We start from the raw sequence: 27,497 nt of genomic DNA on the forward strand, positions 1-27,497 counted from the left end.
GGATCCCTAAGGTAGATGCGGAGGGAACACGGCGGGATCTCCTAATTTTGTCCTGGTGAGAGGTGGGACGGCCTGGCGGGCAGGGAGTGAGCGAGAGGTGGCCAGGCGAGGCCGGAGGTGAAGCCGCCTGAGGCGCGGGAGGGAAACGGCTTCCCTGCAGGGCGGCTGCTGCCTGGCACCAGTCCCGGGAGGTGCCGGGCAGAGGCCTGACCAAGCCCCGTGGCCAGGCAGACAAGAGGGTCTTAGCGACTCAGTGCCGCAGGCCGGACCGGAAGCTGGCCCTGGAGGGGACGGTCTGCGTGGTGCTCAGGATGCCGTGGGAACGGCCGGGGCAGCGGTTAATCGGGCAGAGCAGGCATCTCCCCGCGAGCACCCCCTGCGTGGCTCCGTCACCCCGGAGCTGAGCGTCCGGGAAGCTCACGTTCTCCGGGAGCCGGGGCTGCCCAGGCCTAGGCGGCAGGGATGAGAAGTTGGGCAAAGACAACGTTCTAGGCAGTTCGTGGGCAGCGTGCAGATGGAGGTGGCCGCGACAGAAGCAGTCGTGTCCTTATGTGACCTGCAAAGGTCTGTCCAGAAGTTCAAGGTCAAGGCCCTTTAAGAGGGAAAACCTCAGTTGGGTGGAGTGGTGCACAACTGCGATCCCAGCCGCTCGGGAGGCTGAGGCAGGAGGATCTGAGTTCAAAGCCAGCCTCAGCAAAAGTGAGGCCCTGAGCAACTCAGTCCTGTCTCTAAATAAAGTACAAAAAAGGGCTGGGGGTGTGGCTCAGTGGTTAAGGGCCCCTGGGTTCAAACCTCAAGACCATCCCCGTCCTGTCTCCGTGCTCCCCACACCCTCCAGCCAGGCTTCTGCCCTTGTTAATGCCAAAGAAGCTGCTCCTCCCCAGGTCCTCAGGGCTCCATGTCGCAAGTTCAAGTCCAGCTCTGTGCTGGAGTCACTGGCTCACTGGGAGCCGGGAGCCTCTCTTCCCTGGGAATCCGGGACACCCCCTTTCTGGCCTCTCCTCAGCCTCTCTGCTGGCCTCCTTTTCCGTCTCCACATCTTGGGGCGCCCCCGCCCATCACGGAGACCTCTTGCCTTCCTTCCCCCGGGTCATCTCTCCAAGCCTACGGCTCTAGGTGCCGTCCAGATTCTGATGACCCTGTCGTGGTCCATTTTCTGTAGCAAACCACCCGCTGGGTCGTTGATAAACAATGGCTTCTTTAGGCCCCCGGTTCCGGAGACTGCGGAGGCCCAAATTAAGGGGCCACATCTGGCCTCTGGTGGCACCACAAAATGGCAGAAGGAGACACGTCCCCGAGCGAGAATTCACCTCTTGATCAGGGAAACGCTCCCCAGTCACTGAGCCGCTCCGGTGACAGCAGTGTGGACCACTGGTGGACGGACCCGGGCCCTCGTCACCTTACAGGTCCCTCTCCCAGGGCCCCTGCACTGGGGACTCAGCTTCGGGGACACCTCCGAGTCCTGATGTGGTGACTCCCAGGCACGGCCTCCTACTTGGCCTCTTCCCAGAACTCTGGACGTGTGGCCTCAACCGCGGTCCTCCTGGCTCCAGCCCCGGGCCGCACGGCGACGGGGCACCTGGCCGTCTCTCCCTCCTCCTCCTCCTCCTCCTCCTCCGTCCCACACACCCGCCGCCCAGGCCCCCAGGCCAGGAGTCGTCCGGAGCCCTTCCCAACATTCCTTCCACGGGCTCCCCGGAAACCCCAAGTGGAACCCGCCCTCCAGACCCTTCGCACCTCAGCCTGGGCGGCCTCCCTGCTCTGCCTCCGGGCCTCCCTCCTGCCACGTCTCCTCCTCCAACGAGCCACCAGCGTTGATCTCTTGACAAAGCAAACCCGATCTTGAGGCCTCCCTGCTCCGTCCCCCGTGCTTCCTGTTGTCCTTAGGAAAACTGCCCAGCGATTCCCTGGAGCGCAAGGCTGGGCGCGAGGTCCCTGCCCGCTGCAGCATGGCCTCTTAACGCCCCTCTCCAGCCGTTCAGGCTCTGCCTTCTGATCTGTGGGCACCTAGGTCCTCTGCCTCCTCCCCCCAAGGTGGCTTTGCCGCTGCCTCCATGATGGCACCTGATGTGAGGGTCTTTCTCTGACCATCTGATCCTCTTCTATCCCCCCGGCCCGTCTTGATCACTTGCCTTCGTGGTTGCCTCCTGCCTCTCCCGTTTGCCCTTCTAACTCTGCCCCCCGGGAAGCTGCAGGGCTGCCGGAGCTTGTGCCTGGACCCTTCCTAGCTCTGCGGCCATCAATCGGTGTCAAGGGGCTGATAAAGAGACAACCGCCCTGAGTCAGAAGACAGCCTCAGACACCGGCACGTTTCCCTGGTGGCCTCTCCCTGGCTGCCTCCCCTTCCCGCTGTGTGGCCACTATGCTAGGACTGGGCATGAGGCAGCCTTCCCCAGAGGGAACCTGGCCCTTCAGGAGGCCGGGGAGGGAGTCCTGCGCGAGCCAGCTGCCTGCTCCGCCCTGGCGCCCAGCCTCCCCGCTCTCCCTCTTCCAGACCCTGGAGCTGTGGAGACCTGGAGTCCCGGAGCAGGACACGGGTCCAGGGCTGACAGGCTGCACTGGCCACCGTGTGTCCAGTCTGGTCCTCTTGCCCTTAGAGCCCTGGGCTATAGTGCTCCCTCGTGGTCCCCAGTTTCTGTTTTTCCTCAAACAAAACACCGCCAAGGGCTGCGGGCAGGAGAGAGCCAAGGCGGCAACGGCCGGCCTCCCGAAACTGCTCCACCTCAGGAGCCAGGACCGCCAAGCGTCCGAGCTGGGCGGCGATGTTTCCAAGAACTGAAATCCGGTGAATTCCCAGCACGGCCACAGAGGAACGCGGGAGTGGACCTGCTGGACAGGCCACCGGCCAGGCCTCCCTGGACTGTCGGTGGCTGGATGGGAGCCAAGGAACCTGACCCTAGGATCCCCCCGCACCTTCCCCTCCATTCTGCAGACGGCCCCTCTGGATCCGTTAAGTCACACATGGGACAATAGACCTCACGAGCAGAGGATCTGAGCCGCCATGGACCAGGAGGCCGGGTGTGGAGGCTAGGCATGGAGGCTGACCCGTCCGAGCCCAGCAAGCACTCGGTTTCCCCACCCGTTTCAGATCAGGTGTCAGAGCTCACAAGGGAGGTCCACACCCAGACTCCAGCACAGGACCCCACACCTGGGCCCGGCCCGACCACCCCCACAAGGCTGCCCGAGCCCCTGTTCTGATGGTCCTGAGCCGCCACTGACCCTCCTGCAGAGGCACCCAGCAGAGCCTGCTGGGAAGGGTGCCTGTTGGGGTCCTCCGTGCCATCGACCACCACGGGTCTGCAGCTCCCTCGGGGGAAGCAGGTGAGACAAGGGCACGGAAGGCAGGGTCCGGGTGCCGCCTGGGGTCTCCTCCCTCCTCTCCGCCCTGGCTCTCATCTCTGTGGCCTGGTCACCTGGGCCCAGGGCAGCTCCCTGGGACAAGTGGAGAGGAGGGAGACCAAACATAGGCGGGTGATAAAAGGGCCGTGCAAGGTGACCTCCCGCTGCGCTCTGAGGCTGGGTAATGGATTTCTGTGACATCAACAGACCTCTGGCTGTGCCTGTCGGGCAGGCGACCCCACTGAATGTGCTCAGACAGGGTTTCCTAATAAGCAATGTCCCCTTTTCCCACAATCCACAGAGTCCTGGAGTCCCAAAAACCCCCTTCCCCACGACAGAGAAAGACCATCTACGACTGTCCGCCACGCCCACCTGAAACCCAAGCAGGCTGCGTGGGGCCCGGGAGAACAGGCGCCTGTTTGTTTTTACAGCTCTGCCTTTGTTAACTTAGCAAATAGGGACGGCAGTGGCTCTTCGGTAGGTGTCGAGAGAACAGTGGGGACACGATGGGGCTGCTGCCCTCGAAGCGTCCGTGGCCCCGTGGAAGGTATTGACGGGACGCTAGCACTCACGTGGGGACCACACGAGGCTTCGTGTAGGAGGGCATGTCTGGAACTCTCTGGAGAGGCCAGGAAGACAACGTGGGCTGAGACACCGTCTCCATGGACAGACCGGGTTTCTTCATTTGAAATGCAGGATGAACCGACCCTATAGAGCCAATGTGACATGAATGTGATGATGTCCATAAAGCTTCAGTGCCTGCCTGCCTCATGGTAAGGGCTCAATAATGTCAGTACCCAAATTAGCACTAGCAGCACTGTGGACCAGGCCCCAGTGCGGAGGAAGGCCTAGGTCAAGATACAGTGTATCTTTCACTTCTAGAGCAGTCTGGCCCAGAACGCTCGGGTAAACAGAATGTTACAGCACCACCTCCTCCTGGCCAAGCGTGGAATTGCGCCTCTCCTCTACTAGCCACTCTATATTGAAAATGAAAATAGAGCTATGTGCGTAAGCCGCAAAGATGGAGACTCAAACCTAGGAGAGGAACCCTAAACAGAGCAAAAATCATGCAGAGATGGTGAGGAGGGAGGTGACGTATCTTTAAATTGAACAGGACCTTGACAGGCAATTACGGTGCCCAGAACCTCAGGCCTCAAGACTCTCTTGACATCTTTTGTACGTTCTGCATGGGCTTTTGAGACGACAGCCCCAACCCTCTTCCCACCCTCCCTCACCACCTGCACAATCTAAGGATGGCAGGTTACAAAAATAGAATTCCGTTCACTGAGATTCATTTTACAGTGAGTATTCTAAGAAAGCTGGCTTGATAAACAGTCCTTTGTTAGGCAAGCACTGCGTATTCCAGAGGCCACTGGAAAAAAAAATTCAAATATCTAGAGCAGTCCGTGGTGCCACAGAACGTTCTGTGATGAGGCAAATATTCTATATATGTTCTGTCCACTCTGGTGACTCCGTGTGGCTAGTGAGCACTGGAAATGTGGCTAATTTGACTGAGAAAGTGAATTTTTAATTTAGTTTAATTTCAACTAAATTTAAATGGAAACAGCCATATGTCATCTGTGGCTACCATGCTGGACCAGGGGCCCAGGGGCTCTGACCACGTCCCTTTCTTGAGTTTATTCTGTATTTCTGGCATCTTCGAAAAATTGGCTGAGCCTCTTCCCAGTTGGCCAGAGCATGATCCTTCCTCCCCCAAGAGGGCCACAGGCAGGACCTTCCCAGAGGTTCAGCCAGGGGTCTCCTTAACTCAGAGGGGGTGGTCCCTTGAGTGTCAGGCAATTTTATCAGATCTCCCAACCTCCCCATAGCGGATCCAGTCCGTTCGTTGGTCTTTGGAAAGTTCAGGACGCTCCCATTGCTAGGATGGCGTCTTTGGGACTAGAGGGTGGCCGTGGCCTTCACGCAGGTTTGGGCCGTTCAGCGCACACCGGGCAGAGCGGGCCGCGGCGGCTGTTCACCTGCCCCGCTTTCCCTTCGGGAGGGACTGGAGGCGGCCCTGGCGGGGCCTGTGTGACCTATTCATTTCTCTCCAAGCCCAGCTCTGTAGGCTCATTCACGGGGTGGGGGAGGGAGCTGGGCGGGAGGCGCGCGCGGCTGGAAACAAGGGCCCCGCACAGGCCCGGGCAGCTGGCCGCGGGGAGGGGCGGAGGCAGAGCAGGGGTCCAGGGGGTCCAGCTGGAGGAGGGCGAGGAGCTTCTCGCTGCTCCTCCTCTTAGTCGGCCCTTATCTCTCTGCCTTCAGCTGGATCCTGGGGAGAAGGGACGCTCGGTGAGGGACAGCAGAGTGGCAGCGGGCAGAGAGAAAACTGGCAGCCTGGAGTCACCTCCTTGGAATTTCCTTCCGTCCTCTGCCTGCTGCTCTCCATCACGGGCAGGGCACGTGGGCTCCCCGGTCCCAGGGAGAGTCACCGGTCAGCTGAGGCACCACCTCAGTCCAACTACAGAATTAAAAGGGCCCAGGCATTTGGCTCGGGCGGGTAATTTGCATATGATTTGCATACATCTGCATGCCCTGCTCCAGAGGCCCTCAGTCAGAGGATGTGAAATGAGATGAAATAAATTAATTAGTGCAGCCTACCGTAGCCGGCATGCAGGCTGACACCCGTAAGGACTGTCACCGATGCTTCAGGCAGTCACCGCCACCGCAGGCAAGGGTGGCGAGGCAGGGCTGGGCCGGGACCGGGGACAGGGCTGGGGAGGAGGGGGGCCCAGCCAGGCCCTGGTCTTGTCCCTACTCTGACAGCTGCCTCTGTGAGAGGGACGGACACTGGCTTTCAACCCCGAGTGCAGACAGCTGCTTCAGGGTGACCGCGGGCAGCGGAGGCCCCTGCCCACCTTCACTCCCACCAACTCTTCTTCTCTTTCCACACCCCCTTCCCATCACATCTGGGAGGACCGAGGGCGGGGCACGGCTCCAGGGTCCTCACAGTGAGCTGGAGGGAGAGTATCCTGGTCCCTCTGCCAGGTGCCAATGAGGAGCTCACAGCCTGCGCCGGCCACGCGGTCCCAGGCTCCGTAACCACGCCTCTTAGTGACTCAGTTCACGGCACCATTTCTCAGAGGCCTTGCTGTCTCCAGGCCCGCTGGTCTACCCAGGATCCACCCTCCTCCAAGGCCAGGATCCCGTGGGGTGCGGGTTTCCACTGTGGGGACCAGATGGAAGGCGCTGGGGCTGATCTTAGGCAGGGCTGGCGACAGGGCTGAGAGGCGGAACCATGATTTGGGTCGAAAGGAGCACAGATCACAGCCAACAGCACGGCACCCGTCAGTGGAGGAGGAATCAAAACACAAACGCAAGAGGGAACGGCAAAGACGGGCTGGCCCAGGGCAAGACTGGACAGAGAGCAAGGAGGGGACGACAGTTCCTAGCTGAGACCAGGAGTGACCAGGTGCCCAGGGTCAGCCTCTGGTCCGTGTGAAGAGAGGGTGACTGGCTTACCAAGATTGGAACCGTGTGGTCTTAGATCGGGGGCTTGGGACTACAGTCTGCGAACCAAATCAGCCTGCATCCTGTTTCCTGTACGGCCCGAGAGCTAAAAATAGTTTTTACCCTTTTTTTAACAGCGAGAAAGAAATTAAAAGAGGAATATTTTGCAACAGGCGAAAATTGCACCAAATTCAAATTTTGGTGTCCATGTGCCAAAGCTTCCTGGGACCACAGCTGTGCCCACCCATTTACACCCTATCAGAGGCAGAGGGAGAGGTTTCAACCGAGGCCACGTGGTCAGCAGAGAGGAAGACTCACCCTCTGGGTCTCACTGAAACATGTTGCCCACCCATTTCAGCTGATGGGAGGGGAGTTCTCTGCAGGGCCCACTCTGCACACCTGAGCATCGTCTGCACAGGAGCCTCGTGCCAGCTCTACCAGAGCCCAGCCCCTGCTCCCCCGTGGCAGAGGAGGGCATCCTGGGTGGCCTATCCAGACCCATGAAGATGTCCTCAGGGACTGAAAGGACCCCTGTGCCCAAGGCCAAGAGCTGATCTTCCTGTGACTGACAATTGAGCCCCGCTCATCTCTGACCACTCTCCTTCTCAGACCTAAATTTATGGTGCCGGACACCAGACTGGTCCTGCGTGTAATGGGATTGGATGGCAGATTATCTCTGCAATGTGATTTTAAAGAGGACAGGAAGCCTTCTTCTTCCCTCTCCCTTGCCAAGAACATTACCCAAAGCCTCTTACTTGAAATCCCTCCATTATGGTTCCTTAGTTGTGCACGGGCACCATGACCCACCGTGTTATCAGTAACTTCAAACTGGGCTCTAGGGGGGCTTCCTCAGAGTAGGGGCCTTTCAAGGACACTCGGGAGGTAAGAAAGAGATCCTGAGAGCAGAGGGGAAGTTTGGGCAAGTGGTCTTTGAGGAGTGTCACACCAGATGGGGACTTGGTGGAGGGCACAGCATCACTCGGGACAGAGAACACAGCAGCACCTGTGAGGGTATCAGGGCTCCAGCGGCTGCGGGCAGCCCTGGCACGGCAGGTGACTTACCCGGTACCACACGATCTCACGCATGCGACCGTCAGTCTTGAAATTACACTTCAAGGTCACCGCATCCCCAGCCACCACAGGGGGCAGAGGCTCAATGTTAACGGTCAGGTAACCTGCAGAGGAAAGAAGAGGCCGGTGAGGGCGGACAGGACCAGGAGGCTGGGCTGACCCAGCGGGCGGAGGAGGGCGTGCGGAGGAGCTGAGTCCCTGCCAACCCTGGGCTGCTGGCCCCGCAGCCTATGCGGATGGTGACAATCATGCCCCTCTTGCCGCTCGTCCACGTCTCCCTGTCTGCCACCTCCCTGGCTCCCGTGGATCCCGAATGGAAAGCACATCTACTTGGGATGGTTTGACCCCAATGGTGGGCCCTCCTGGCGCCTCAGGGAGCGCCTCCGTGTGTCCCAGACGCCCCAGAGGAGCTCTGCAGCCAGGGTCCCTGAGCCACGCCAGGACCCCCGTGCCCAGCCTCGTGGTGCACATGCCTCCAGTCGGTCCTGGAAGGGAGCCCCGGAGGCCGCCGTCGGCTTCATTAACACTCAGACCTCCCCACTCCGAGGGGGCGCGGAGAAGGCGACAGTGGACGGCCACCTGAGCAGGACTCTCAAGTCCCAGCAAGTAGCAGATGCGCCCCTTGCCGGCCAGCTGCCCCTGGGAACGCCTGCCAAGCTCCCTGGTACACGGGGACGGGACTCTTGTCCTGGTAGCCACACCCTGGGGACACTGCTGCCTCCACACAGCGTCCAGCCCGGCGGGACCTCCGATCCGCTGCCTCCCCCGTCACGTCCCGAGGGCTGGGCGCCCACTCCTGCTCGGCAGGGACCTCCTTCTCAGGCCGAGCCCCCAGGAGCCTCTGATTGGCCGATGTCCCACCCCTGATCGAACGGATCAATCCGGTCCAATCGTCTTAATGAGAAAACTAGCCAGGACCGGCTGGGGATTTCAATTGTGCAGGCGACCTGAGGGGATCGAGCCAAGGCCTGACCCCTGCCTGGAACTTAATGGTTACAACACTCCAGGAAAGAAAAACAGGAATCGACCTCAGCAGGATCGATCCGGAAGCTGGCGTCAGACTGGACCTGTGTGGCCCGGAGGGAGAGGACAGGCCTGGGCTCCGTCGGCGGTCTCTAACCTGGGCCAAGGTCAGGCTCGCGGGGACACCTGGCTGTGCAGGCCCCGGCCAGGGGTGGGAAGCAGAGGGGACACAGGCCCACAGACCCAGCCGTACTGCCACCACACAGAGGGCAAGCGCAGAGGGGGACAGAAGGCACAGGGCTGCAGGGGGCAGGGGCCGGGACCCTCGTCCACCCGGATGACCAGGGGCACACAGCTGGCACACAAGGCCACCCTCAGAAGGAGGGGCCCAGCAAGCAGAGGTCCTCCAGGGTGACGTCGCGACGGTGGTGCACGTATCCCGAGGCCCTGCCCGGCCCAGCGCTGGGCCAAGGGCTCCACACGCGTTAGCTGGTGGAAAGCGGCTGCTCAGAGGGAGGAGTGTCCACGAGCCCCACGCGCTGTGGGGAAACAGAGGCCAGGTGACCGCCTGGATCACACAGCTCCAAGTGGCGGAGCCGAGGTGCAGACCCCGCCCTTGGGCTTCGAGAGAAGCAGGAGAGAATCCACAGGTCGCCCGGCACCTTTCCTGCCGGCCGCGGGGCTGGGCCCTTTCCTGCAGGGACCCTGACCTGAGTCCAGCGCCTGAGCCTGCTGGCCAGTTCAGAGCCTGCAGGTCGGTCACGGGCCCGCCTCTCCTGTGCGGCCGCCCTTCTGCTTCTCGCCTGCGAAGACACGGCTGAGAGCTGGTGTCGTTGGGCCCCGTGGTGGTGGCCCTAGACCAGGGACGGGCCCTCCCACGGGCAGGAGGGACGGCCACATCCCCAGGTGCACAGATCCAGTGGCTGGCACAGGTGCAGATGGCGGGTGCGTGGGAGGCCGCCAGGGCGGAGGGAGGGTCACCACCGCTGGCAAAGCCAGGAGGACATCCCAAGTGGGGGAGGGGCGACGGATGGTGGCAGCTGGGTGACGGGGGCTGGGACAGCAGGAGCAGATGCCAGAGCAATGGGGTCGGCAGGGCCTGCCAGGCGAGAGCAGAGGACCGCAGAGGCAGAGGGGGCTGGGGACATTGGAGCATGACCCAGAGGCGGGCAGGTGAGCAGGGTGGTTAGCACAGGTTAAAATAAGGGCCTTTCCCCTGACCGTGCAGAGGACGAGAGGCCCGCGATCGATGGCCAGGCCGCGGCTCTGTCATCAATCGACCTCGCGGAAAGGCGGGTAGAACAAGGTCACACCTGTGCCCTGCCCGCGGCTTCTCAGCACTGCCCTCCCCGCCCTCTGTCTTTCCTTGAGTCGTGAGTGATATTCACTGAATCTCTTCTGTACCAGGCACGTCCTAGGCCCTGGGGTCCAGGGGGGCTCCAGACGCACACGGCCGACATTCCAGCAGATGGTGACTGAGTGACAGAAGACACCTGGCGGTGGGTAAGAGCGGAAGGGGGCGGGGCTGCTCTAACACCCCCGGAGGCTTCTCTGAGGAGGCTGGAGCACGGAAGGAGGGAGCCACGTAGGTTCTAGGGGAGAGCATTCCCAGCGGACACAGTAAGGACCATGGGCCTGAAGCTGGGCGGGACGCTCCGAGCTGAGGCCGTGTAGGAAGTTTCTCTGACCATTTTGACTCTGGAGCCCGTTTCTGGCAGAATACCTCGCAGGACTAAGAGAGGCTGAGGCAAGGGAGAGACTGGGTGCAAAAGAGAAGGACACGCGCTTCCCGGGGCCCCAGCCTGGAGTGAGGGTCTCTGTCAGGTTGTCCCTGGGTGCCTGGCTGGCCCCACCCCAGCCCCGCGGAGCACCAGGGGACACCTGAGCTGAGCAGAGATGTGCTCCCGTCCCCGGTGGGGACCACCCACGTGACGCCCCACCCTCGGGCTGCAGACCTCGGGTGGCCAGCAGGCCTGAGCACCTCCGAGCCAGGGCCACCACCTGCCCGGCCAGCGCCACGCCACCCAGCCAGGGCCACCACCTGCCCGGCTCTCTCAGCCCCTCCCCCGTAGGACGGCAGCCTGTGCTTTTGGCGGGAAGCCGAGCGGCTGCCGGGGCCACGCTGCAGCCGGACTGTCTGCTGCCCACCTGCCTCCTCCTGGGACGCGAGCTCCTGGACGTCAGCGGAGCCTTGGAGTCAAGGTGACAGGGGCGGCCCCCCCAGCTGTCCTGGGCGCTGGCAGCTCGGTCCACGCGCCTCGCTGTGAATCAGGCGCTGAGGACACGGTTCTGTTGCCAAGGGGTGCCTCGCTCCAACCCGCCCGGCGGCACGGCCTCTCTCCACCACCCCTGCCCACCCCCAGAGCAGGGCCCTGGCCTCACCGAGGCCACTCGGGGGTCCTGGGGCCGGGAGGCCTGGGAGCGGGGCCAGGCCGGGCAAGGGATGTGGGTTCACGGAGACCCCGATCCTCAGTCCCTCGGGGCCCGGGTCCAGGGCCTGGCCCCACTCTGGGGCTCCAAGGCCAGGACAAGCCTCGAGCACAGGTGGGCGCTAAGCCTCAGGCCCCGGGGAGGCGGGAGATGGGAGGCAGGGCGCTCTCTGGACAGGAGCCTGGGGTGGGGCGGGGTTCACAGCAGCCAGTTAGCACCTGACCACAGGTGAGAGTCGCCTTTCCAGACAAAATGTCCACAAAACTCCAGCGTTTTCCATGTGCCCGGTGCTGGTTTTCCCTCAGAAAAGTCCCCGCTCTGGCTTCCACCCCTCCCCGCCCCCCACCCCCCACATCTGGAGCTGGTGTCTGGCTCAAGCATCTCTCCGTCCAGCACCCTGTCCAGTCTAGGGAGGATGGTCCCAGGCTGAGGCAGAGGAACGGGCACCCGGACCTGGCCAGGGAGGAGGAGGAGAGGCAGAGATGACCAGGAGGCCAGGCACCCATCCTGGGGATCAAAGCCAAGGACATCAAGCCAGAGAGGAGGTCCAAGAAGGCCCCACAGAAGTGACCTCGTGGAAGCAGCCTCCTGTGGCCGAGGCCCCCTGGCTGAGCAGCAGGGGAGGGAGAGGAGGACTCAGGCACCCACAGGGGAGAGGACACGGGGGCAGAGCAGAGGCGGGTTCTGGTCCCAGCCATGCCGCCAGCCAGCTCGGGGACCTCTGGCGAGTCTCCTTTGCACCGCAGTGTCCTCCTCTGCCAAGTGGTTCCCAGGACCTTCCTGCTCTGACCAGCCTGACTTGAGATGTGGACTGAGCCCCACCCCGGTCTCCACACAGAGGCTGACCTGGAGGCCGGAAGTGGAGGCAACACCGCAACCTTCCATCCTGGTCTCACTCAAGGCCCTCTCTCAACGCCAGTGGGTGGGCCAATTACTCAGCCACCAGCTGGGGACACAGCTTTGTCTTTCTGGGCATTAAATTCGCCACCAATCAGTCTGGATGTGCGAGCCGCCACCCCCACCAGCCGGCCACCGGAGGCGGATCAGGAACGGAGAGGACCCATCTGGACTAAGCAGTTCATCTCCGCCGGCCGCCTCGCTGCCCTCCGTGCACACCGCTCCCCTGGGACACCGCGAGCCAGTCGCAGGCGGTACTGAGGAGTCAGGTCCCCACCCAGCACCGTGAGGGCAACGGACTCCTCCACCCAGGAGCTGGCCTCCGGCACCTGGGGACGCCCCTCTCGGCTTCCCTGCCCACTGTGACAGGTCATCGAGCGACCCCAGGGAAACAGGCCTGCCTGGGTGTCTTGCAGTGACCTGACCTCACTTAGGGCCTCAAGGTCTGCTTTGTCCAGGACGCCGCAGTTTCCTGGGCTAAGGGATTTTCAGCATTAAAAGTCAAAGTCCCTGGCCACCAGGAGGGCTGGCCACTCCGGTCATGATTCCACCAGGGCCGGTGGGTGGCCCAGGGCCAATCGCTAAACCTCTCCACCTCTTCAGCTAACGTGAGTAACCACACCTCCATGGCCAGCGGTCAGGACTGGCTCCCTCCCGGCCTCGGCTCCATGGCTATCCGTGGGCCGCTGTGGTGATAAGGGACAGAATTTGAGACCAGGGGTCTCTGGGACTTTGGGCACCAACGCACACGCCCCAATTGTGTCCCTAAGAGGCACAGCCCTGGCCTCGCCGAGGGCCGCCTGAGCCCCCCATGCCCAGGCCTGGCTCTTGGCCCTGCCAGTCCCTCTGCCCCTCCGACCTCACCCCTTGGCCGGGTCTCACCCCACGGGCTGTCCCCAGCCTTCTCCCTCACTCTTGGCTCGCGGAACTCCTGCTCGACCTTCAGGGACTGTCCAGTCGGGATCCACTTGTTCTGCCGGGGTTCACAGAGGCCTCGGTGAGAGACCAGAGGCCAGGCCTGGCTCGGTCTCATCAGAGGGAACAGCCCTCGCTTCCCGCGTTTTAATCTCTACTTCACCCCAAGACTCTAGGACAGCCACCGGCACTTCTTAGAAGCCAAATATTTGTTGGAAAAATGAACACATGATTCACACTTGGCAGTTTTCAAAGGATATCTGTAACTATTATCTCATCGATCACCTTTGTGACCCTGTAGGATAGTGTCCACTTTTAGAGGTGAGGAGACCGAGGCTCAGAGATGCCAGATGGCTTCCTCGTGATCACAGAATGTCTGCCCCGTTCCGGCCATCACACAAGGAGCCTACCAACCCTGGATTCCAAACAGAAAAGCAGCAAACACAGGTGGGAGGGTTAGGGACCAGGAAGCCCATGAGAAGTCTTCCTTGGGCACAGCAGGGTCAGACACCCTGTTACGGCCCTGGTCATAAGTCACCCATGTAAGGCAGCAGGAGGGCTGACGGCTGAAGCCCTGTCCAAGTCCAAATCCAGCAGAGGAGTGGGAGGTGAGGACGCTGGGCCCAGGAGGTGTGTGCCTGAGAACCTTCTGGGACCACAAGGGACCCAGGGCTGGGCGGCCAACTTGTTCCTTTACATCCTTGACGTACGGTCTTCTTAAACGGCTCTACACCAATGAGCTTGGCCCAGAAGCGCCTGTCCCGGGTCCCCGGAACTGCCACTTACACCCGGAGAGCAGTAAGAAGAAAGAGCAACGAGGATCACCCATCTTTCTACGCGAGGACAAAGGGCTAGGCCTGCCACCAGACTGGGAGTGCCCGAGGGAAGGGCAGAGCCTCAGTCCCCTTCTGCTTCTGGGAGTACAGAGGACCCAAGGACCCGGTCTCCTGGAAAGCCAGCCTCGGCCACAGGCGCCGGGTGGTGGACTGGCTGAGCCCCGCTGGTGTGCGCCACGGGTGGCGGGCTCGTGCGGCGGGCCTGGGGTTTCTCTGCACGCGACAGTAGGAGCGCTGGGCACTACCACTCACGGAGGAAAGAGGTCACCCTCTCCTGAAGACGAAGCCACAGAGCCTGGGACAACCTCTCTGGGCGGGAGCGCTGCGTGATCACGCTCCTAATAGATATCATCGCGACAAACCATCACTGCACGCAGGCAGGTAGGGGGGCTGGAAACACGCCCACCCCGGCCAGCGCACGACGCCCCAGCCCTCCGCCTTCTTACTGGCAGAAACTGGGGTGAGGGGTGGGGTGGGGGACCGAGGGGACCGATTAAGAAAAGAAAGTCATTGAACAAAGAGTGGGAGGCCACGGGCTCATCCGCCTCTAAGATGATCGATTCTGCCTCCCGGTAGCTCTGGAAACCGCCCGTCCCGCCTGGGTCTGCGACCTCAAAATCCCTCCCAGGACCCGCGGCAGCAGCTGGCCGGCCTCCAGCCTCCAGAGACAGCCTCCCACACCCAGGGCGGCATCTCCACAGTGTTTCCAAAACGCACACAGGCCTCTTCACTAGCGCCGCGCCATTTCCTGCCCCATTGGCTTTCGTTGCAGGATAAAGTCGAGTCTGTCATGGCCAACTGGGTCCCTGACGAGCTCACCTCTCTCGGGCCTCAGACTCAATCAGTCTCACGTGGTGCTTCGCCACCTCGCAGCCGCCACCTGCCTCCCCGAGCCCCTGGGCTCCTCCCCACCGCCCCAGCCGTCTCCTCTTCCTGCAATGACCTTCCCTGAGCGCGTCCAGGGAAATCTGCCCACGTCCGTCCAGGTTCAACGGCACGGTCACCCCGGCCTTGACGGACGTGTGTCTGGTCGTCCCTCTCCTGAGCTCACGGACCCTGTGCGCACCTCGGTCACGGCGCCTCCTCCTTCCTCCCCCACGAGGCGCAGGGTTCTTTGTGAGTCTGTCTCCGCCAGGGGCTCAGCGAGGTGGGGCCGGGGTGCACTTCCAGGTCCCTGTAGGGCGTCTGGCACGTGCCGCTGCCCGGCCAGCACGCTGCACCCGGGAAGGATGGCGGGAGCGGGGCAGGGCGTGGGCTCTGTGGCCCTGGAGCCTGGCCAGCGTGCACCGTGCCGTGGCCCCGGGAACAGGGATGCCCCTGCACCCCGAGCCTCCCCGTCTTCCCACTGCTTTTGGGATGAAGAGACCCCCACCCCCGAGACCCCTCAAGGGTCTGCTTCCCCCTTACTCGTCCCTTGCCTCTCTCTTCTGCAGGCTGAGCCTCCGCACCTTGAACTGCTTACCGTCCCCCTAGCGTGACCGGCTGCCTTTAGCTCCCGGGTCTGCGCACCTGCTGCCTGGAGCCTCCGCTGTCACCGAGCCCGTCGCTTCAGAGCGTCCCCAGGCTGTGGCTTAGACATCGCTCACCCCGGAGGGACCTCAGCACACACCCGACATCACCCTGGTCCCCCAGATCCAGGCCCCTCCCTCAGATCAACAGAGCCTAAATCCGCATGACGCCACCCTCTCCTACCAGCCTGTCTCTCCGGAGGCCTGGGGCCTCCTAAGTGGCCAGCACGTCTCGTCACGGTGTTCTCATGCTGTGGCCACGCTGCTGGCATCCAGGACGTGTTAAGCAATGAGCGAACTCGTGGCCGCACCAAGAATTCTGCAGACACCTTCCCGGGCCGTGGCCGGGAGGCCCCGTTCTGCCGAGCGGCGTGTGGCCTTGCTGGGCTGAGGATTTCCAGCCTAAATCTCAGCTCTAAAAGGACATGGAGAGGAGGAGTCGCCTACCCCGCAGCCCCTGGGCCTCGCCTCCCCTGGCAGGGCGGCTCAGCTCTGGCCACCAGGGACCTCAACGCTTGGCAGCCTGTTTAGGGAGGTGTACTTGACACCTGAGGAGGTCCGGCCCCTGCCCGAGCCCCGGGCTCCTCTGACGTCCTCTGTGATCTCCAGCCAGCTCATCAGACCCCCTCCGTCAGGGGCGACGGATGTTCCAAAGCCTTGTATTAATGTATTATTCATGACTATGTATTATTTATCATTAGTTTGTTTATTTATTATTAATTTGTGTTTCATTATTGATAATGATGTGGTTATGCTATTAATAAGACTTGGAAGGCTGTTCCGTGGCCCTCAGAAGGCCCCTGAGGCTCCCCGGTTCTCTGCAGGCAAAAGCCACGTGGGTCCTTTTTCTTCCCATTTCATGTGTGGGAGACACTGAGGCCGGAGAAGCCCAGGACTTGTTTTCTCGGTCCCCAGCTCTCTGAGTGTCTGCCGGGGAAGGCGACTGTGGGAGAACCTTCATTAGGCCCGTGTCCGGGGCTGACCACAGGCCACAGCTCCCTGTAGGGTGCTGTGCTGGACCTGCCGATCATGTGTCCACCCCAGGCTTCACCAAGGCCCACGCTGGGGCCCAAGGCTGTCTCCACATCAGTCTTCTTCATGATGCCCCTTCGGCCCCCCGAAACCCACACAGCTCCATTGCCTCCCGGGTCCTCTGCCGGGTGTTTCCCAGCCTCCCCTGCAGTTTGGCAGGGTCACGTGATCAAGTCCCGGCCAGGGCACTATGGCTTCCAGGCCTGTACCCCAGAGCCCCCCGCCCCCCACACACCCCGTCTCTCCTTGGCACCTTGGTAGAGAGCTCTGAGGACTCGGAGGAGGGAAGCCCTAAGGTGGAAGGAGCCAGGGACTTGAGAAGAGTCCTCCGTGGTCCCCAGTGGACGCGGTGTGAATGAGAAACACCACCTCCTTGTGTTAAGCCACTGGCTCCCGGGCGGCTGTGTGGCAGTCACACAGGCCACCAACGCACCGCACGCAGCAGGTGCTCAGTAGGTTCTTGGTGAGACAGTGGGAAGGAGGAGACGAGCAACGAGCACATCAACCGCCACCCAAGGGGCGGGTTCTGTCCCTGAGCTAGAATCCCAACCAGTTCCCAGTCACAGAGGGGCAGAGGGAAGGGACTCAAGGACCCAGGACAGCCACACTTTGGCTGCCCAGGAGGAGGGAGGGAGGCCAGAGGTAAGACGGTATCGTGCTCCCTGCCCGCAGAGAGACACGACACCTGGTTCTTTTCAGCTCTTTATTGCGCGCGTCTACTTCCTCATAGTTCTTTCTTTGTTCTCCTCTTTGTTCTCCTCTTTGAGGAACTTACACTTCAATATCTATAGTACAGTAACCAATCAGCATTTTCGCACGAGGGGGGAGCATTAACAGATACAGGCAGCAAAGGCAGGCATACAGTGGACCTGTACTGTCCATCAGGGAGCTTAGCCAATCCCTGGAACTTCCTCAAAATAATGTCAGTTGTTTGTGCAAAAGTTAACTGCTCTGGCTCACTGCCAGGCGCCATCTTAGCCTTGCCACACCTAGGGCCAGGGGTCCGGCCGAAACCCCGACAAGACGGGCCTTGGACGAGGTCTCAGGGCCAATCGACCCGTCCCGTAAGACCAGGACCCGGGTCTCCGGGGCAGTCCTGGGACCTTCCACCACACCGGTCTTCTCTGTGACTGTCCTCCACCTGACAAGCGGCCCTCGCCCTCCAGAACCTTCTGTGTCCCAGGGGCAGGTGAGGGTGTTACCATTTCTTAACCCCCTTTGGTTTCCCAGCATCCAAAGAACAACCGGAACAGCCAGAGGGAAGGAGAGCCTGGCCCGGGACACGTGCCCGGGACGGCCCGACGCCATGGCTGTCTGTGGTGCACAGCCATGTTGGGCAGAGGGGCTGGAGCCCACCGGGTCAGGCCTGGGGAGCAGCAGTGACCGGGGAGCGGTGACCCTCAGCGCCTGAAGCGGAAGGTCCAGGCTGGTCCAGCCTTCATCCTGCCAGGGACTCAGGCAGGTCCCTCTCCTCCCTGCGTCTCGGCCAGCGCTTCCGAAGGACAGGCTCAGACTGCTGAGCTTCTCAGGACGATGGTGACGTTAGGACGAGAACATGCAGGGGACAGTGTCCCCGAGAGCACAGCTGGGAAAGGCCGTCTCCTCTGTATGGGGTGTGGCCAGGGAACACAGTGCCCAGAACCCACGACCTTGACCTTGGGAATCAGGCTGCCCAGAGGCAGCTTCTGACCCTGCCACAGGCCAGCCCTTTCCTGGCCCAGAGCCTCAGTTTCCCTCTCTGCCAAATGGGAATAGTGGCCTTTGCTTGCTGGGGCTGGCCGGGGAGAGGCAGGGACAGGGCTCAGGCCAGGAGCCTCGCACGGTGCCTGGTGGACAGAGACCCTGCTGCCTCGGGGGAGCCGGCCTTTGCTGCAGCCTGCAGCCCTCCCCTCCACAGCCCCATCTGCCTCTACCAGCGAGGCTGCTTCGCAGGCCAGGCCCCAGAGCTCCGGACAGAGGGCCCAAGAGCCGCGGAGCGCAGGTCTGCGCAGTCACTGCCGGACGCTGTTGGGCTTCCTGGACAGAGGTTTCCACAGCGGGCTGGCAGCCTGCAGCTCCAACCCGCTCAGTGTCACGAGGACACTCCTGTGAGCAATGGGGAGGCGTCTCTAACTTAGAATAAAGTTTAAAATATGGATGATGGGTTATTAAGGAATATTCTAGAAGAAAAATAGTTATTACTCAAGGAACACAGTCTAAGCTAGGTTATAAACTGGTCTTAATAAGTAAAACGAGGCAACTTAATGAAAAAAATTACAATTTAAAATAGGCCTACATTAAATAATAATGCCTCATAAACACAGAAGTCCTTTAGCATATAAGAATTAATTGCTGGGCTCAGAAGCTAAAGGCACAATAAAGGAATCTTTAATTTTTTTTTTTGTCTTTTACTTTTCTCTCTCAAAAAGGCAACCCGCATCAGACTGGATTACCTCATTTTGGCACGGAAAGGCCTGGAAATTTGCAGAGGGGATTTGCTCAGTAACAATTTTGTTTCCTTGACCCTATTATTTGGAGACGTGGACTGAATGAAGCGTGGCTTCCCTCTCTGAACTCCCATCCATCAGAGCTAAATGAACTCCTAACGTCGCAGACTCTTCCTAACGATGAACTCGGGGACAGGTTCGTTTTGCAGAATTAAAGCCCCCGAGTTCAGAGTCTTCAGACTGAGCTGCTGAGTTCCCTGGGTGGTGGGCCTCCCGGTCCGGGGAGATCCCCCCTCCACCCCAGGGCCTCTAAGAAACAGTCCAATAAAACGGACCGGTTCCCGGCCAGCGGTGACTTTCCAGCCCCGGGGATGTTTGGCAATTTCTAAGGACGAGTTTGGCTGTCATACCTGGAAGGGGACCACGTGACTGGCACCTAGAGGGTACAGGCCAAGGATGCTACTGAACACCCTGCCCAGGACAGTCCCCACACCGAGAATCAGCCCGCCCCAGATGTCACTGGTGCTAAGAAGGAGAAGCCCTGAAATCCAGGGAGGCAAAGAAACTTCTGGAAGGTGGGCGTGGACTCGGAGGTCCAAGGCGTGGCAGCGTCTCCTAACATGGGGACAGCCGTGGGGGCCTGGAAACACACACTAATGGACGACCCCCCGAAGATGACCCCGCACCAGCTGCGGCCAGGCCTGCCAGCCAGAGCCCCCTCGCACCCGGATGGACCGGCTTCCTCCCTCAGGGCCTCCGTCCTGCCTGCAGGGACACATTCTGATGTGGAGATACGGGGATCCTGGAGAGACGTCCTTTACAGTCCCCCTTGGCCAGCGTCTGTTCTGCTGAGTGGGGGAGCACAGGCTCTGCGGGGCGTCTGGGGCTCCTCCTCCCAGGGGAGGCCCGCCCTCCCTCCCCGCTAATCTCGGCTGCCGCTTGACAGCAGAAGCAATCTGGTCTTCATATTAATACTTTATTAAACGCACACGTCCTGCAAGATAAACATCAGCCTATTACAGCTGTTCCGTTATGGAGTGGCTGCCTGTCACCCGGAGGCAGCTGGGCCCGACGCGCTCATCATTGAGCTTCTTCCTTCCAGAGGCCAACGCACAGACTGGGGGCCTCTTGTGGAAAGCGGGGGTCAGGGAGGGGCACGTGGGCTGGGGCGGGATCAGCGGGGGACACTTGATTTGCGTCTTGCGGGGCTCCGGGCTGCTGGCTCTATCGAAGGCAGGGAGTCCTGGGCCTCAAGGTCAGGCACGCACGGACCATGCCTGAGATCAGTTTGTCACCAGGGACAAGGAACTCGGGGACAGATCAGGGCACATCCCAACAGATTGGGATCCTAAGAACAACGAGCCAAGCGTGCGGGAATCACATGGCCCAAGCCCTGGACCTGCTGGCCTTCCTGACAGCCAAGGGCTCGAGTCAGGCCCGGGGAGCTCCCGGATGTAGAGTGGACGTCCTTGTACCTGTGGAGTGGGACTCAAGGCTGTGGCTAACAGGTGCCCAGTGCTGACCCTAGATTCAACACGCGACGCTGCGACCCTTTATTCCTTTCCGTGGGTGGGATTCGCAGCAAGACGCATGCATCCCAAGTGAGTGTTTATACACACCCCCCCACGGGGCAGGCCATTCCCAGGCCCTGGAGAGTTCCCTGGACGTCCTCACGGTGGCTGCCACCCCACGGCTGCCGCTCTCCGGCCCCCGAGGAGGACCGCGCAGCGTGCCCTGCGGCGTCTGGCTCCATTTTCTCGACACCATGTTTTTGACTTTCCTCCAGCTTGTTTGTCGGTAGCTTGTGTTTTTTTAAGAAAATGTTGCCTGAGTGGCATCGTCGCCTTGAGAGACAGCGCGATCGGTGCGCGCCTTCCGTCACGGAGGGACTTTGAGTTGGGGCTGTTCTGAACAATATCTATCACTGTCATGTCGTCAGACCGTGGCTCCCAAGCCAAGGGTCCTTAGCCGAGGGAGACGGGCCGCAGCCCTGCCCTGTGGGTAGCACCTCCTTCCCAGCGGAGGCGGCTCTGCTCTTGGCCGGCTCCGGGTGGGAGACCCTCAGCTGGGTCATGAAGGTGCAGGCTTCACTCGTCAGGCCCACCTGGTCCCTTCCCACCCACGCAGAGGCGCCGGGGGTCGTCTGTGCTACCACCCACCCACCCCCCTCTCTGTAAGTCTTCCCTTAGGGAAACCCCCTGCCGGTCACTTATTTTCCTATGATGTCCCTGTGAATGCCCAATGGACTCTCTCTCCCAGGGCCATGTTGGAACCAAGCCCTGCCACGCCTCAAAATAATGACATGGAAGTGGCCCATGCCTGTAATCCCAGCGACTCAGGAGGCTTAAGCAGGAGGATCACAAGTTTGAGGCCAGCCTCAGCCACTGAGCGAGATCCTGTCTCAAAATAAAACGGGATGGGGACACAGCGTAGTGGCAGGCTGCCTCTGGGTTCAGTCGCCAATACCACACACGCAAAATAATAATGACACTGACACTTTTTCAATAAGGGGATGTGCCCTCCCGCGGCTGATCCTCCCGTGAGTCTGCGGGAGGCCAGCTCCTCTGTTTTAGAGGCAGGAAAACTGAGGTCCATGCACCTGAGGATTCTGTTTCGAGAGCATCCACAAGACAGGTATCCAGGACACACCCAGGGTTGCTGAGTCAGGCGCCCAGGAGAGCCGTGCCCGGGTCCAGGGCGCGGCACGGAGCTCACAGCCTGCTGGGTTCTCCCAGCCGTCCTGCCCTGGAGCACCGGCTGCCTTGGATCTCACCAGGTCTAAGACAGTCCTCTTCCCATATCCCCAGGTTCTGCATCTGCAGATCAACTGGCTGCAGATTGAAAATATCTGAAAAAAGTGACATCGCTGTCGACGCACACTGTGTCGGGTCATGAGAGCCGCGTCCATGCTGGACACAGACCGGCTTCTCCATCAGAATCACAAGCCTTCAGGGACCAAGTGCGCTGTACGAGGCACCAGCAGCCTCCAGGCGATGCGAGGTGTACAGAAGGTTGCGTGGAGGTTCTGTGCGACTCTGTGGAAGGGAGGGAGCATCCGCGAACAGGAAGATCCCACGGGTGCCGTGGGCGACTGAGCTGGGCACCGTCTGTCCCAGCTGCCCAGTGAGAAGAAACAGCCCGTTGCTTTTTATCCTGCATAACACACAGCACCCGCAGGAATACAGAAGTGCTCAATAAGTGCTCTTTGAAAGTGTCACAGGGACGAGGACTGTCACCCTGACTCAGCAGCTCTGGATCTTCACGCCCCAGGGAGAGAGACGTCCGCGTGACTGAGGGACGCCCCGGGAGCGGTGCCCGAGTAGGCGGGGCACCAACTCCAGGCCCACGCCGGCCTCCCCGGGATCCCGTGGACCTGGGGGCACCGTCCTGTCCTGCTAGGTGTCACGGTCCAACCCACCTAGAGGGCCAGGCAGCTGTGAGGTCCAGCAGGACCTCAGCCTGCGCCCGCTGGACACTGAGGAAGGCATGTGGACCGGCCGTAGGGGAACAGAGCCGTCCCTGGACGGCTGGCGAGGAAACGGCACCCCAGTCCTGCGCCCGCCAGGGACTGAGCTCTGCAGCCACCTGAATGGGTCTGCAAGCAGATTCTGGCCCAGAACCTCCCGAGGAGAGCCCAGCCAGCCCCCCAGAGCCGACACCTGCTGGCAGCCCTCCCAGAGCTCTGACCTCCGGAGCTGAGAGAGAACGGCGGGTGCTCTTTGTTACGCAGCCACAGCTCACAGCGCGATCGCCCATCTGGGGTGGCGGTGGTCCTGAGGCCTCCATCTGACCATGCCACTCCCCTGCTCTAAGCCCCCGAGTAGCTCACAACACACTGACGGGAGAGCCCACGTCTCTGCGGTGATCTGGAAGGCAGACCGAGGGACACCCACTGTCAATCCGTCCTTCATCACTTCCTCCAGTCACTCCCACCCAGCCGCCCTGCCTCTTGGCTCTGCCCCACACAACCCAAGCTCATTCCTACCTCAGGACCTTTGCACACATGACTTCCCCTTCCTGGAACACCCTTGTCCCAGCTACGCACACGGCTTCCTCACTTGACCTCGGCTCAAGGTCGCATCCCACGTCCCACAGAAGCCTCAACCACCCAGTCAAAAGTTTTCCCCTAACTTCTCTCTCCCCACACTTGGCTTTATTTTTAATAGCACTGTTTCTCTGCCTGAAACTCTGCTTTGAATTTCTCTGCTGTTCGCTGCTAATTACACACACACTTCTACCCCCAAACGAGAACGCCAGCCCCGAGAGGGACAGACCGTCCGCTGTGTTCGCTGCAGCATCTCCGGCTCCGGGCACCGAATCTGGGGCTTGCTGACAGTTCACAGCATCTCCGGTGAACTTGGCACCGTGCTCAGAGCTGCCTGCTGCTTATTGAAAATGACAAACCCACAGGAACATTCTTCACGTGAGGACAGACCATCGTGCAGAGCGTGCTTCCGAAGGAACCCAAGGCGAGCTGGGCTCCCCCGCCCGCGTTGGCGGTTATCCTTCACCGGTCTCTGACATCGGTGGCGGGTCACGCTTCGCGAGAACTCTCGTACAGGTCACCTTGGGCCCCACCTGGAGCCGATGGGACCCGGGGGTCTCAGCTGAGCTTGGAATCGAAATGCCAGGCCGTGCCCCCCGCCCAGCAGACAGGGCGTTTCGCGGCTTCCGGAGCCTTCCTGACGTCCGGCTGAGTCATGCGCCCCAGGCGCCACTCCGTCAGAGCCTGCTCTGTCCTTCTTGTCACCGAGATAAGAGGGAAGGGCCGGGGTGACGCACATCACTCTAAACGCGGGGCGAGAGGAGCCGGCCACGGCCAGGCGGCTCTGGAGGAGGCCGAGCTCCTGCCACCGGCTCTGCCTTCAGGGACGTCCCCCCTGGGTGACGTCGGGAGTAGCAGGTTCGCTGTGGAAGGTCGACACCAACAGGCCTCACCGTGAAGGGAGCCGCAGCCCCCCCTGGACGGCAGAGCGGGCCCCTGCTACCAATTAGAGTTCCTTCTCCTTCCCTCTGGACGCCAGCAGGACTCGGTCACCCTCCGTCACGTGACACGGCCGTCATTACCATGGTGCAGGAACCATCTAGAACGGTGCCGGCCGGCCGGGGACAGAATCTTCCAGAAGTCCTCCCAGAGCCCGAGGCTCCAACCTCGGTCCACTCTAAGCAAAATCCAACCGGGCTGTGGACCGACCGAGCCGCGAGGATCTCGGCACCACCCGAGGACGCTCTCCCGCGGGGCGAAGGCCCATCCCCTGTCTCCGTGCCGACCGGACACCAGCCCCTGACTGTAGGTGGCGTCCATTCTGCTGCTTTTTGTTCCAACGATTCCGCTCTGACCTTCTGTCTCTTCTCAGGACCAGGAAAAGCCAGCTCCTGGGCTCCCTGGGTAACCGGCCACCACCTGCCCGCCTCCCGGACTCACAGACTCAGCCGCCCTGGCCTCTCTCCTCCTCCCTCCACCTCCAGCCTTGCTCAGAGGCCAGAGTGACAGGCCCACGCCACGGGAACCTGGCCCTTAGCTGGGGCCAAACAAAACCCAGGAGCAGGCCCCTACCTCAGCGAGGGAGGCTGGCCCTGTGCTGCCCGGGGCACTCGGGCCCGGCTCTGTCTGGACTCACCAGGGCCATCGGGAGGAAGAACGGGCGGCAGTGACCCCACAGCGGCCCCACAGGCTGGGAGCAGCTCGCCCGCGACGTGGGCAGGTGACTGCTTTGCTCTGTGGCTCGGTTTCCCCGCCTGCTCAGGGCCTCCAGGCACCGTCCGCCTGACGTGCAGACACCCCACCAGCACGGGGGAGGCTCGGTTGTAACCGGCCCGGGAAGCGAGGCTGGAGCAGCGCTGAGCAGGCCCCGCGTCCAGCCTCGCCCAGGGACTCCGTCAGGCCCGCCAGCCGAGAATGGGTTTCCGTTTGCAGATGGCTTCGTTTAAAGTGGTTACGTAAATGCCCAGGAAACAGCTCTGCTCCCGCCTCAGGTCCTGCAAAGCCTAAAGCGATGGCCATCTGGCCCTTGGCGGGGACAGAGGCTGCCCTGGGGCTCAGAAAGGGCTGATCCGAGGCAGGCTTGCAGCCTCCTTCCAGCAGCCTCTGCTGCACTGGTTGGTGAACGCACATCATGCTGTGGCTCTGCAGGGTCCCCAAAGGCCCCCAGCTGCAGTGTCCCAGCTGACGGAAGAGGTCAAACTGCGGTAGGTGGGGCCTCCGGAAGGAAGATCCGAAATCCCTCCTGGCGATACGGGAACCCAGCCCTTCCTCTCTGCTCCCCAACACCCTGACGTGAGCAAACTTGCCTCCCACACACGCCTGGTCACAAGGTTCAGCCTCATCACAGGCACAAGCTGACCCGGGACTGAGACTCTGAAACCATAAGTCAAATACTTCTTTCCTCTTTTGAAGTTATCTGCCTCGGGTATTTTGTCACCGTGATGGAAAGCTGACTAAGGCCAGGTACCGCCTGCAGATTCAAGGGGACCCAGACACTCGTTCATTCAAGGCCCAGGGGAAGCCGGCCCTGCCCCCGCTCCCTGAGCTTACAGCTGAGGAGGGAGGCCGGCTTGTTGCTGGAGGCCCTGGAGCCTCAGAACAAGAGGATCAGCAGGAAGGAGCACATGGTCCCCAGTAAAATGACCCCGAAGAGAAAGTCTCCCCGGTGGTAACGTGGACATGCCCTGTTCACCTGCCCAGGGGCTCAGGGGTGTCCACGCCCCGTGGTTACCCCAGCCCACCACACGCTGGTCTCTCCCAATGCCCCTCCTTCTCTAGAGCATCAGGAGAGTGGTCTCCACCAGAGGCTGGGGCGGGACGTTCTGTCCTGACCCGGCTCCGTGGCCAGCCTCCGGGGAGGGTCTCAGGCGACAGGGCAGGACCAGGATCGAGGAGGGGGCGGGTCGCGGGCTGGCTCTCAGGCTCGTTTGCAGGTGGGTCTTGTCACGATTAGAGGACAGGAACAGAATCCTGCTCTGGGGCGCAGGGGAAGCCCACTGACGTCCAGGCGGTCTGTCAGGAAAGCGGAGACTCCGACGTCAGAGCCAAGGTCTTGGGGGTGCAGGTGGGGGAGGGTGGGCAGGCCCCACCCCGTCGGGGTGAAGAGGGCGCGGCCCGGCCACCCCCGTCCCCACTACTTCTCTAAGAACAGCTGGGGCCGCGTCAGATGTCCACCATCAAGGCCAAGAAGGGACCTGGACCAGGGGCTGAGGCCACGTGTCTACTGTCTGTCCGGCGAGGCTGAAGGCCCTCCTGGGAGATTTCTCGTCGACAGACTTCTCCAGCTCCTTGAAGCCCAGGCCATAACAGTCCCTCTGGGGAAGAGCCTCCCCTTTAGCAAGAACCCCGAAAGGCATTCGCTGCTGGATCAGCTGCCGTTCTGACCCCACCACTTCCGAGACCTACGACCTTCGCTGGCTCCCCAGTGCCCTCCACGCATCGGCCTGCTGCTCCCGGAGCCTGATCTCCAGGGAGCTGGCCCAGGCCACGGGCTGCTGACCAGGCCACGGGGCTGCCGGCTCGTCCTGCACCAGCCAGGACCCCCTCCAGCCCTGGCTCAAGCGCCCCTCGGCCCCGAGTCTCAATTTAACCTTCGAGGCTCAGCTCGGCCGGTCCCTGGAGGGCCTCCCGCTCTGGCCTGCCCTTGTCTGGAACGGACGCCGTATCTTGGCTTCTGTCAACACTCAGGGCTCTAGTGTGGCCGTGGCCCCGTGTAAACACGGCTCTCTGTTTACACACCCCGCCTGGCACAGGGGCCGGGGCGGAACGAGGGGCAAGACCCTTGGATCTCCAAGCAGGGGGCCTGCTGCCCACGGCCACGCCTCGGCCAGGAGGGTCAGAGGGCGGCCACCTACGGGAGGCCCGAACCCCGTACCTGCCGAGGTGGCCTTGTTGGAAGGGGGACCCTGCAGACACAGCTGGTGAAGGCGAGGAGGGACGCTCATCCCGTGTAGGGTCCCCGTGGGAAGAGGGAGATGGGGACAGATGGGGACAGAGGGAGATGGGAGGCCGAGGCTGGAGTGAGCCACCCGCCAACCAGGGACGCACGCCAAGGACGTCCCGGCCCCAGAAGCCTCCCTCCTAGGAACGCAGACAGCACGCAGCCCACCCGGCCCCTCGATCTCGGAGACCCCACCGAGGAGGGAAGGCCGTGGCCGCGCCCGGGTCCCCGGAGACCCTCCTGCACCCGTCCCCAGTTCTTCCTGGAACCTGTTTCAGATGATGGAAATGCCCGGACGGGCTCCCGAGGGCAGCAGGACGGGCTCCCCAGCAGGGCAGGCTCTCCCGGAAGCCCAGGGACCTCCTCTGACAAGGCGGGGCAGCCGTGTCCCGGGAGCTCACCCTGGGCCAGCCGGAGGGGACTGAGGAGGTCGGCCGTGACTGAGGGGGTCCAGGCTGGCTCCCCGGTTCTGTCACACCAGGGGCAAGGGGCACGGGTGGTTTCCCGTCACCCCAAAACACACCACAGGGTCCCCAGGGCTGGAAGCTGACCATGAGGTCCGAGGGTCCCGGGCATCGAGTCTGAGGGGTGGAGGCCGGTGTCCTGCAGGCCCTGCGGCGCCCGCTTGGGCCAGGCCCACCTTTGGTCCCATTCTGTCCTCACCCAGGCGTGGGTGGATGGCAGACCAGGGTCCCCTCTCCACCTGAG

At 61.7% G+C, this 27,497-nt stretch overlaps 1 protein-coding gene across 3 annotated transcripts in view; it reads right to left on the reverse strand.

Annotated features, from left to right (window-relative positions):
* Positions 1-27,497, reverse strand: part of Igsf21 (immunoglobin superfamily member 21) — a 215,993-nt gene that overhangs the window by 131,036 nt on the left and 57,460 nt on the right. For all 3 annotated transcript variants that reach the window (XM_047561331.1, XM_047561341.1, XM_047561351.1), the window contains exon 2: positions 7,849-7,961. In XM_047561331.1, the coding sequence (XP_047417287.1) occupies positions 7,849-7,961 (113 nt within the window). The remainder of the gene's footprint in view (positions 1-7,848; positions 7,962-27,497) is intronic.

This window comes from Sciurus carolinensis, chromosome 1 (assembly GCF_902686445.1).
Source record: "Sciurus carolinensis chromosome 1, mSciCar1.2, whole genome shotgun sequence".
NCBI classification, from domain to species: domain Eukaryota; kingdom Metazoa; phylum Chordata; class Mammalia; order Rodentia; family Sciuridae; genus Sciurus; species Sciurus carolinensis.